The sequence below is a fragment of the Diceros bicornis genome, chromosome 23 (assembly GCF_020826845.1).
Source record: "Diceros bicornis minor isolate mBicDic1 chromosome 23, mDicBic1.mat.cur, whole genome shotgun sequence".
NCBI lineage: Eukaryota > Metazoa > Chordata > Mammalia > Perissodactyla > Rhinocerotidae > Diceros > Diceros bicornis.
In genome coordinates, this window is record NC_080762.1 from 28,448,925 (window position 1) to 28,461,129 (window position 12,205).

General features: G+C 36.2%; 1 protein-coding gene across 5 annotated transcripts in view; it reads left to right on the forward strand.

Annotated features, from left to right (window-relative positions):
• Window positions 1-11,937, forward strand: part of ATG5 (autophagy related 5) — a 123,915-nt gene extending 111,978 nt beyond the window's left edge. For all 5 annotated transcript variants that reach the window (XM_058566538.1, XM_058566537.1, XM_058566539.1 and 2 more), the window contains one exon: window positions 11,159-11,937. In XM_058566538.1, coding sequence (XP_058422521.1) covers window positions 11,159-11,295 — 137 coding nt within the window. In that variant the 3' untranslated portion in view covers window positions 11,296-11,937. The remainder of the gene's footprint in view (window positions 1-11,158) is intronic.
• The last annotated feature ends 268 nt before the right edge of the window (window positions 11,938-12,205 follow it).

Here is a 12,205-nt window from a genome sequence, read left to right on the forward strand (position 1 = left end):
CATTGGAGTGGGCAGAAAGATGCACAGATGTGGTGTGTGCAGTCATGGAGATATGCAAAGAATATTAGGAAGCACCTGGAATTGCTGTCTTATCCATTCTGGAGGAAGTAGTGAAGACTGTGCTAAGTCTTAAAAGATGAGCAGAAATTAGACAGATGAAAAGGAGGGACGAGGTCACACATACCACATGACCACTATAGAAGTAGAATTGTTCACCAGCTACCCAGGGGCTAGTTGCTAAGGAGTAATATCTGGTCTAAAATGCTGGTCTAGAATTTCCCCATTTTATTTGCTGAGGAGCAAGTCATATTTTTCTACTTCTCTCCCATAAATGTGCAGAAAATTTTCAGTGATGTCAGGAAAGCACTGAGGACCTAAGTGACTAAGATTGATCTATTATTTGCTTGGTTAGTATATTGGAAGATAATTTTAACAACTTGAGGCTGAGAGAGTCATAATATGCCATTTAGTTAGTCTAACTTAAAATGTATACCACTTTATTTTATTTTTTTGTGTGTGTGAGGAAGATCGGCCCTGAGCTAACATCTGCCAATCCTCCTCTTTTTGCTGAGGAAGACTGGCCCTGGGCTAATATCCATGCCCATCTTCCTCCACTTTCTATGGGACGCTGCCACAGGATGGCTTGACAAGCGGTGCGTCGGTGCGCGCCCGGGATCTGAACTGGCGAACCCCGGGCCGCCGCAGTGGAGTGTGCGCACTTAACCGCTTGCGCCACCCAGCCAGCCCCAATATACCACTTTATTTGTGATACACTTTTTTTTTTGTGAGGAAGATTAGCCCCGAGCTAACGTCTGTTGCCAGTCCTCCTCTTTTTGCTGGGCAAGCTTGGCCCTGGGCTAACATCCGTGCCCATCTTCCTCTATTTTATATGTGGGATGCCTGCCACAGCTTGGCTTGATGAGCAGTGTGTAGGTCTGTGCCCGGGATCCGAACCTGCAAACCCTGGGCCACCGAAGTGGAGCACACGAACTTAACCACTGTGCCACCGGGCCGGCCGCTTGATACGCTTTATGAGAAACCACAGAATAGTTTTTACAAAAAGTAAGAAAAGATGAGGCATTCACATTTTTTCTCCTTTGCCCCAAAGAGGTAGTATTTCATTTCTCAAATTCACACCACAGAAACATAAAACCTACAAACACCCAAACTTCATCAGACGGGGGTTTAGGGAGTAAGAATAATAATGGTTTTACAAGTTCAGTAATTCTTTTTTCACTCATGTAGAATTTGTTTTCATTCTAGTGTCCCTTTGTACCTTCACACTGTTTGATTTGGAAGATCATTTAGTTGTTTTTGTTGTTGTTTTTAATGGATCCAGTTTTCTTATTCTATAAAATACCTGCCTCGTAGGATGATTGTAGGGTTTAAATGAACAAAAATATAAGTGAGATTTCATAGTCTCATGTTTTTCCGAGGCTTTACAGTTAACATATTTTTTCGTTTTTTTACAGTTTTGTTAATTTTTTTTTTTTTTTAACAAATAACTGTACTCATAAGAAATTTATAAAGTGAACTTAGAAAGAAGCAGTTTTGGGGCCAGCCAGGTGGCACAGTGGTTAAGTTCTCATGCTCCACTTCCGCAGCCTGGGATTCACAGGTTTGGATCCTGGGTGTGGACCTATGCTCATCAAGCCATGCTGTGGTGGCGTCCCACATTCTAAAAATAGAGGAAGATTGGCACAGATGTTAGCTCAGCAACAATCTTCCTCAAGCAAAAAGAGGAAGATTGGCAACAGATGTTAGCTCAGGACCAATCTTCCTCACCAAAAAAAAAAAGGAAAAAAAAGAAAGAAGCAGTTTTGTTTTTCTTATTGGTGTTTGTAGATAACCCCACTCCAAAGAGACAAGTAGTTGTTGATGTTCAGCCTATGCACAGAAGGTATAAATACATGATGAAACCAGTATTGTAACTGCTTATACCTCAGATTGTAGCAAGAGTTCCATGCCACTGGTTTTTACTTTTTTTAGAAAATAACTTCTGGACATGATTAGAAATGCCAGAAGTGTGGCTCTGATAAGGAAGAAACAAGGTCATTTTACTAAGGCATCTCCATAGTCACTACAGCCAGCTCGATTATCATAGACTTGTTAAAATATATTAAAAGTAAAAATCTTAAGGCAAGAGGTTCGAAAGTGTTGCTGCTAGTGAAAGTTTTCCATTGAAGACTATAAGCAAAGGATCACACATTTATTTGAATTTCCAGCTATTCACAAGTAACCCAGGATGGCCCCTTTGTAACTGCTGAGATACTGTGAGCCTGGCTTGTGGGACTGGGTCACTGGTTACTCACCCTTTCAGTCTCATCCTAACTCTCTCTGCTCTTTATTGTTTCTCTCTCTCTCTTGTTGGATGTGTTTTTTATGTAAAAAATATATATATATGATATAGTGCCATTCACAGTGGGAACTCAAAAAGTTCTTCAGACATAGCCCTCATGAGCAAAGATCTACTATACTCAAGTTTGGACAAAAGCAGTTTGTTACACTCAGTTTAAACTTGGTAATTATAATCTATTTTCTTAAATTTATCATTATGCCATCAAATTCTAAACAAAAATGAGTCTAATTCTTTGCCTTGATTGTTTCCTTCTCCCTTCATCTGTGCTTTTTCCCAACACATGGGCAATCTTGATGATACAGAATCTGTTAATGTCTTAATCCATTGACATGTCTTTTCTAAAATCAAAGAAATAATAAACTGATTATTTTCATTATTCTCTGTTATGATGATGACAAGATTACAGAACCTGTCAGAAGATGCCTCTGATTTTCCCTTCAATGATTGTTCTTTATCTAAATCTCAAGAAGTTAAGTGAATTAACCTGACTTTTTCAAAAGTAGGAACAGACACTTACACAATTAATATTTCATCTTTAGCACTAGACAACAAAATTCTCTTAACCAAATAATAAACACATGCAGGCAGTTAAAAGCTAGGCATCTCTTCATTAAAACAAGTCCTGTGAGACTTCATTGTGGCCCTATGTGTAAACAGTGTAATTATTGCCTATATTTTAAATAAAACAATTAATTCTGAACTGTTCTGTAATTCATACTTGACAAATGTGAATGGGCCCTGTTAAACTCAACTAGAATTAGTGGGTCATTTTGTGTAGGCAGATCAAAAACATTTGAACCTATGTTTTCAAAATTTTATTTTGCTTTTTGATTTTTTTTTAAATGAACAAGTTTTAATTTCCAACTTTTACCACATTTTTATCTTATGAGGAAGCTTTTAATCAATTTATTAAAATGGTTTTACAATCACTTAATTTAATACAATTTTCTTTTTATAATTATAGCTAATTATATGGGATTTTTTTTAGTTTAAATTTTGGTTTATGTCCTCGTTAAGAAATATAAAGACTATAAAAAAGACAATGAAAGAATTAACATGGAAATGTTTTGAAAATCTTCTTTAAGATGTTAAGAGTTGAGGCTCTGGGAATATTTTGGGCAGAAATAATTTTTTTAAAGGTATAAAATATAAAACTTATACATGGAAAGAGATATGTGGTATTTATTAACTGTGATATTATATGTTCATTAAGACCTGTACTTCTAAGTGAGTATAGATCCGGGAGAAGTTAATGTAAGTATTTTTAAATGGGTTTGTATTTCTCTGATAAACAGCACTCTCCTGTTTGTGATCATAGGATAAAAGCTCTGTGTGCTTGTATATGTTCATTTTTACTGCTACATCATGTAGTGTGCTCTTAAGATTGAAATCTCATTCCCCAGGAAGCATTTCTGTCTAAGATTAATTGCCCTTTTAAAATCAGCGTTTGATGTATTCCTTTGGCTATATCCTGGCTAGGTTTAACCCTCTTTGACCTGACCTCACTGACTATTACCGCCGAGGCTGAGTCAAAATCCTTCAGCATGATGTATGCACCTCAGATTTCTGCCTGTGGTTTTTCATGTCGATGGATTCAATTAGTTGGCGTTTTACTAATGAACATATCAGAGGTTAAAGAATTTGTCAGACAGAACAAAATTGTTTCGACTAGCAGTAATCAAAAAGCTCATCGCTTCATTTGTTTAAAACTTTTTCAGAAGTATTCATTATTTTTCAGAAGTCTTACCTTCAGCATCACACATTCCAGGATAGCAAATCAAGTCGTTTTCTGCAGATAATAATTATGAAATATAAATGTGAAGCCACAAAGCTAAACACCATGGTTTTACAACTTTTGGCCTTAGATTTCTATTTTCCATATTCACAAGTATAAACTGCAAAAAAAAATTCTTAAACTGAAATTTGCTGATTTCAAAGCATTTTCCCTTGAAGGTATACCATACATTTCTTTAGCTTCCTTTAAAGTCAAAGAGATTTCACATATTTAGTATACTTATTAACAGTAAGAATGAAACTCATGCATCTTCTCCAGAATCTCAAGTAATCTATTTTGAAAGACGTTTAGGTCATATTCCTTACTGAAGATTGGCTAAAATAAGGATTGAAATGAAGATTGGGATGGGCAATGTTATGAGCCATTGCTAATAGAAATCTCTAAAAGGCCGAGTCATCACAGACTATGAGTTCTCAAATAATGATATATTTAAAAATGGATAACAAAGATTTTGAAAGTTTTTTTCCCCCTACTTGAATGTTTTCATCTTTTTAAAAAAATAAGAACCTTACCTAGAGTCTATTAATAACATAACTATAGTACAATAGAGCTTATTTGACCTGTCGATGATGTGCTCCACTGAATGTACATGTTGAGAGCACTACTAAGTTAATCCAGAGGGTTTACAATATTTAAGGACTTTTTTTTTTTTTTTTTTTTTGGTGAGTAAGATTAGCCCTGAGCTAACATCTGTTGCCAGTCCTCCTGTCTGCTGGGGAAGATTCGCCCTGGGCTAATGTCTGTGCCCATCTTCCTCTACTTTATATGTGGGACGCCTGCCACAGCATGGCTTGATAAGTGGTGCATAGGTCCATGCCCAGAATCCAAACCTTCAAACCCCAGGCCACCGAAGCAGAGCTCACGAACTTAACCACTATGCCACGGGGCGGCCCCCTTAAGGAATTTTTTTTAATGTCATGCATTTTGTGTTTGCATAATGATTGAGTCTTTGGGTTTTTGTTGTTGTCCTCTTTTTTTTTTCTTAACACATTCATAAAATTTGCATGCCACACTGCATAATAATGGCGCTGTGTAATTCAGAGTATATATTAACATGAGGCTAGATTCTCACAGCCTTTGCATGCCAATCACATAATTGAATCCATGGTTTTTATATATCTTTTGATATACCTAGTACTAAAAGAATTACCTTATTCCCATAACTTTGTGTGCAGGAAGAGAATTACAATGAGTGTTTAATTTTTGTTACTAAACCATGATCTTTTAAAAACTGGTCTTCTGTCTTCAATTACTCTAAGTTTTTTGACGCTCTTATTTTTTTAAGGAGTGATCAGGAGGGAGGTATGGGGAAGAGTCACTCACTTTATTGAATACCTACTGTGTCCAAACCCTGCGCTGGGCTCTGGGCTGAGTGCTTTACTTGGATATCCCGTTTAGTCCTCCATGCAACACTGGAGATTAGAATTCTTTATCCACACTATAAGAGGAGGAAACTGAGACTCAGGAGGTTAAGTGATTTGCCTAAGAATTCAAAACTAGTGAATTATGCTGATTTGAACGTTTAGGCATGAAAGACTCATATACTAGAACTGGAAGTCATGTTAGTGATCCTATATTCTAGACCAGTGGTTTACAAACTGACCCATGGAGTTATATCAGAAACCACCGTGGATCGTAAATCAGCAAGCAGCAAGGAGACAGGCTCAGTCCCACATCGAAGCTGCCCCACCTTCACCTGTGTTATTGGGGTTTCTGCATAAGATTTTGTTTGAAGAAAAATTCTACATGTATTATTATAAGATTTATTCAATAAAACATTTAAAAACAGATTTTACCCCAGAGATTGATTCAGGTCTGGAGAGGGGCCCAGCTTATATTTTTTTCAAATCTTCCAAATGATTCTGATGGTCAGCCAGATTTACAAACCATGGATCTAGACAGACACCTTCATTTTATATATACAAAAATAACCAAAAGGAGATATGAGGCCTGCCCAGTCCTTCCTTACCAGAACGAGAGTTCAAGTTGCCCACCTCCTAGTTCATCCTTCAGTAGCACCTTGTTCACTATCGTACATAGTTGGCCCTTTCTCCTGTATGTCTCATTTATATTATATTCATTGTGTGTGTGTGTGTATACAGACATCATTTTTTTGTATATATATACACATAAGAAGTTACCATTTTTTTAAGTTCATTATTTTCATTAATGACTTGTGTGGATAATGTGAATTTTCTTCTTTTTCTTTTTGCTTCTATATGTAATTCTTACCATTCTACTCATACAACGCAAATCTGTTTGAAGGTATTTTTCTTAAAATGTCACACAACTCTAAAAATGCTCACTTTAAGGTAGGTACTAGTTAAGAATTGAGTTTTCATTAGGCTATTGGTAATAATACAAAATTATATGATACTTTTATATTCTTTTATAATATTTGGACATATATAAATAAGATAAATATAAGAAATGAAATTTTATTCTGATATTCTCTGTAATATGATCTCTTCAGATTTAATATCTAACTCTTAAAGTGAATTGAATTCCTCCTCTACCTAAAGAAAATGCATGTTTCTAACGTGTGTTTCTGGCCTTTTCCTTAATTCACACACCCAAAATATTTATGAAGGTCTATCCTTGTATTTACAAGGTGAATTAAAATAAATAGGTTTAAAAATTGCTGTGTAGTGGGCCGGCCCCGTGGCTTAGCGGTTAAGTGTGCACGCTCCACTACTGGCGGCCTGGGTTCGGATCCCGGGCACGCACCAATGCACCGCTTCTCCGGCCATGCTGAGGCCGCGTCCCACATACAGCAACTAGAAGGATGTGCAACTATGACATACAACTATCTGCTGGGGCTTTGGGGGGGGAAAAAAAAAAAGAGGAGGATTGGCAATAGATGTTAGCTCAGAGCCAGTCTTCCTCAGCAAAAAGAGGAGGATTAGCATAGATGTTAGCTCAGGGCTGATCTTCCTCACAAAAAAAAAAAAAATGCTGTGTGGACATTCTACAAAATAATGATGTGTACTCTTCAGAATTGTCATGGTTAAGAAATGCAAGGGGCCAGCCCAGTAGTGTATCGGTTAGGTTTGCTCGTTCTACTTCCATGGCCCGGAGTTCGCCGGTTCGGATCGTGGGCGCAGACCTACTCACCACTCGTCAAGCCATGCTGAGGCGGTCTCTCACATAGAGGAACTAGAAGGACCTGCAACTAGGGTACACAGGGGGCTTTGAAGAGAAAAAAAGAAAAAGGAAGATTGGCAACAGATGTTAGCTCAGGGCCAATATTCCTCAAAAAAAAAAAAAAAAGAAAAGAAAGGCTAAAAACTGTCCAGATTAAAGGAGGGTTTAGAGACATGAAAATTAAATGATATCTTGATTCCTGGACTGGTCCTAGACTGGAGAAAAAAAATAATTGGGGTAGTTGATAAAATTTGAAATGACTACGTAATAGTATTATGTCAATGTTAAATTTTTTTATTTTGATAACTGTACTTGTGGTTATGTAAAAGAATGTCTTTATTAGAAAGTACAAACTAAAATTTTTAGGGGTAAGAGGCTCAGTGTTTCTAATTTACTCTCAAATGATTCAGAAAATAATTATGCACACAGAATGATAAAGCAAATGGGGCAAAATGTAAACAATTGATGAATCTGGGTGAAGGGGAATTCCTTGTACTGTTCTTGCAACTTCTCTATAAGTTTGAAATTATATCAGAGTTACCCCCAAAAAGTGCCCTGTATGAGAGAATTTCATATAGAACTAGTTACTTGATTGCTGTCTCAAATGTTTGCCTACTTTAAAGCATCAAGCTAACTTTTAAAAAAATCTGAGTGGGTGAGGTGTGGAATAACATTTTCTCCTGAGTCATTTGCTTTGTAGTGACATATTTCTTATTCCCAAGTATTAAATTCTAGATTCCCATTTTGAAACACAAAGACATATTTACCAAAAACATGATTTACTTTAGTAATATCATCAAGCATTTCCTTTCTACTGTTAAGAAAAAAAAAGAAACATCTGCTAATTTTTCACTGCTTCGTTTTGTTAGTTCTGATATTGCCAAAATGTCCAGTCATGCTTTATTGTAACTTATCGTAGCATGAATTTAGGTGATAGTATGATATACTCCTTGGATTATCTGGAAACATTTTGACTTTTTGTTTTAATAACTAAAACACTCTTTTTTTTTTTTTTTTGAGGAAGATTGGCCCTGAGCTAACATCTGTTGCCAATCTTCCTCCTTTTTTCTCCCCAAAGCCCCAGAAGATAGTTGTATGTCATAGCTGTACATCCTTCTAGTTGCTCTATGTGGGACACTGCCACAGCATGGCTTGATGAGCGGTGCATAGACCTGCGCCCAGGATCCGAACCCACAAACCCTGGGGCCACCGAAGCGCAGTGCACGAACTTATTAACCCCTACACCACCCAGCCGGCCCCTGCTAAAACAGTCTTTATAGGTAGAGCTCTTTCCACTTAGTGTAGTGATAGCCATCAGAAACTATTCTCAAAACATTAGTTTCGGCGGTGTATTCTACCAGCAGTAAAATTATTTAAGCTCTGAAAACATTTATTGATTAATTACTAAGTGTTGGGCACCCTGCTAAGTAGTGGGGATATAGTGATGAATAAGAGAGGAACTTTAGTTACTAGTGATCTACCAGATAGTTACAACTATCTGGTGATAGTTGTGTTATTGGGGGAAGTCAGAAAACAAAAAAAGATTATATTTGGACAAATGTAGCCAGTGACAAAATGTTTAAAATCTTAAACCGTTGTGTTGAGGGAAATGACAGCCCTAGATCCACTTCCTTAGTTGTCTAAATTTAGTTAGTGACACTTTTATGTTACAGGTTAAAAGTGGCCCCAATTTAATCCAGAGAATCAGTGCTGCCTGTTCAGGTTTCTGATAATGTGATTTATGTTTGTTATACAAAGTGTTTGAATAGTGCTTATGTTCTCCACCTTCTGTTGTACAACTCATAAGCTCCATGTACCCTTTTGTGTACAGGGTTGGTTTTCTGTCTTTTAAACACACTGGTCATAAGTGGATTGTATGCCATATTGTATTTGCTCCCATGTTTAAATATTGCTTTAGGCACAGTATTTTGGATGTTGAGTTGTGACTTGTTTCTTCTAGTACTGTGTTTGGATATCCGAAGGTGTCTCTGGCTTAAGGAAAAACTTTACAGATAAGGAACTTTTACTCTTACACCGCTGCTCTTTCATTTTTTGACTCAGTGCTAAGTAGGAGGAAGATTCTGAGAATATTAAAATATTTCAAAGAAATATATAATAAGAATATGAAGAAAACCTACACCGGAAATGTTTTCAAATATTCTAAGAAAGATTTAATACAGTAAAACCTTCGCAATCTAGAACTTAAAAAGAATGAATCATTCCAGATAGCTGAGGGTTTATCCATTTGAATACCAACATTTTAAAATCTTCTCAGAGTACTAATACCATGCTTTCTATAGTATTCTGTATGTTGCTTAATCTTTTATTTATAGATGATTCCCATCATTGTGAAAACTAATTATTGTGTTAACACTGTGATCACCATTGTGTGAAAGGATATATAGATGCAACAAAGATTGGAAGAAAAATCAAAACAGTGAAAGCATTTTTTAGGTTGGTATCTTTAAGGTGATATCTTTTTCCAAAATTATTTTAAACTCTGACAGTGATTTAGGGGTTTGTTTGGAATTTTTATTTGGTTATCTTTGGGGTTGATAGTATGTTTTTTAGGTTTTTATTTGGGGGCATTCTTTTTTTATGAATTCTCTGTAGTGTTTTTGTGTTCTCTCTTATTGTCAGTCTGTTGACTGGTCACCTCCTAGGACTGTGCTGCCTCTAACAGGAAGTTTAAATATTTCTTTAAAGGGGTCTCTTGTTTCAGGTGCCAGGCAAGCCATTATCACCATACATCATCAGCCCATTTTGCCTAGACATGAGAGCGCTAGGGATGCAAAAGTCATTTTGAACAGAGCCAAAGGGGAAAAGTAGGATATTTCCCTGTCATATAATTCCATGAATTCCCTGTTTCCTTGTTGTCTTCTGTCTCCAGGAAGTTGAGGTTTGGACATTGTATTTTGAAGAGATTAAAAGAGACAAACGAAGAATTGTGCTAAAGGAGTGACACAAAGTTTCTTGAAGCTTCTATGTTTGGTTTTGTTTTTCAAAAGAGGAGTTTGGTTTGCTTTCTTTGTTTTCCTATAACAACCAAGGGTGCTTCTGTTTACTTTAAAGATTGTCAGTACATCATACCAAAATCATAAAAGGTACAAAACTAACCTTAAATTTAATTTGTAGTAAAATTTGAATTTCAAAGAGAAGTGTGAATTGCAGCACCCTTTTATTAGCTAATAGGTGTTAACAAAAATCAGTCAAGTTTCTTGACTCCAAATCAGGAATCCCTGAGTCAGACTCTTTGTTCCTTCTCATTAAGACTGTAACTCTTATTCTAGAGTGTCTCTAAAACTTTCTCATATATATTTAAACAACTTTACTGCAAATTAACTTACAACTCTCCTCTGTTTTATTAAACATCTTCCTAAACACTCATCTTATTCTTGATGATTTTTAGTTACTTTTCTACTTTACATATTTTAAATATGTATTGACCCACTTCATTTGACCCGTTTTTAATAGCCAGATAGTACAGTTTTTAATGTGTAACTAAAATAAATTTTGGTCAATGGGTACAAATGGGCTGTTTTCTCCACTGTAGTTTCATTAACGTCAATCTTAGGTAAGCACAGTAATTAAGAAAGAATGAATACTTTCACATATAGCAACAGAATTTTTATCAGAATTCATTGTAACCCTCAGGTTTCTGTTTTGGGTGATACATATTGCAACATTTGAACTTTCTCCATGTCCACATTTCCTGCTCGGGAGACAGACCAGGTTTAATCTGTTAGAGCTGTAAAATCCATTTAATCCACTAAGGATTCTCAAAAAGCAGCAGAGTATTTTTTTTTTTTTGAACTGTTTTGACTCTTACTGATTATTGTTGGATTTCTTTCTTGGAATAGATGGGGAAAAAAAGAACCAAGTGATGATTCATGGAATTGAGCCAATGTTGGAAACACCTCTGCAGTGGCTGAGTGAACATCTGAGCTACCCAGATAATTTTCTTCATATTAGTATCATCCCGCAACCAACAGATTGAAGGATCAACTATTTGCCTGAGCGGAATCACCCTTAAACAGGATTTGCCAGAGCATGTCACCTTTCTGCTTCAATCAGGTTTGGTGGAGGCAGCCTGACCAGAAACACTACTACAAGCCAAACAGGAAAAAGATTCCATGTGAGATAAGGGCACTTGGGCTGGTCTTATTTTGCATCACCATTGCTTTCCTCCACTGCCGTCATTAAACCTCAGCTGCGACATGAAAGACTTTACAGGACCACTGCAAGTCTTCTGTTTTCTTGTAAAATATAATGAAGCCGAAACCTTTGGCCTAAGAAGAAAATGGAAATATGTGCCATTCGATTCATATTTCTGATTAACAAATAAACAGGGGTATTTCCTAAGGTGACCATGGTTGAACTTTAGCTTGAGGGAGTGGAAACATTGGTTTAATTTTCAAGAGAATTAGACTCAAGAAAGTAAAAGAGAAATTCTGTTATCAATAACTTGCAGTAATTTTTTGTAAAAGATCAAATTACAGTAAACCCATCTTTCCTTAATGAAAATTTCCTATGTTTACAGTCTGTCTATTGGTATGCAAACAATCTTGTAACTTTGATAATGAACAGCAAGAGATTTTTAAATAAAGCATCTAAATATGTTTTGTCATTTAATAACATACCCTTTTGTCACTTTTCCAGTACTTTCTGACTCACATACAGTAGATCACTTTTTACTCTATGTGTTACCATTCAGACTAGTCATCATTGGCATGGAGAGGATGTAGGCCATAGGGTAACTTGTCTCAGGAGCTGCCATAGAAGTTCTTGTTGCATTTTTAAATCTATGTTCTTTACACGTGCAAGATATAAATAATGTTAGTTTATCTTTGCTGTTTTATCACTGTAAACCTGTCAAATCATAGTAGGCTAAGCATCTGTTTAAGATA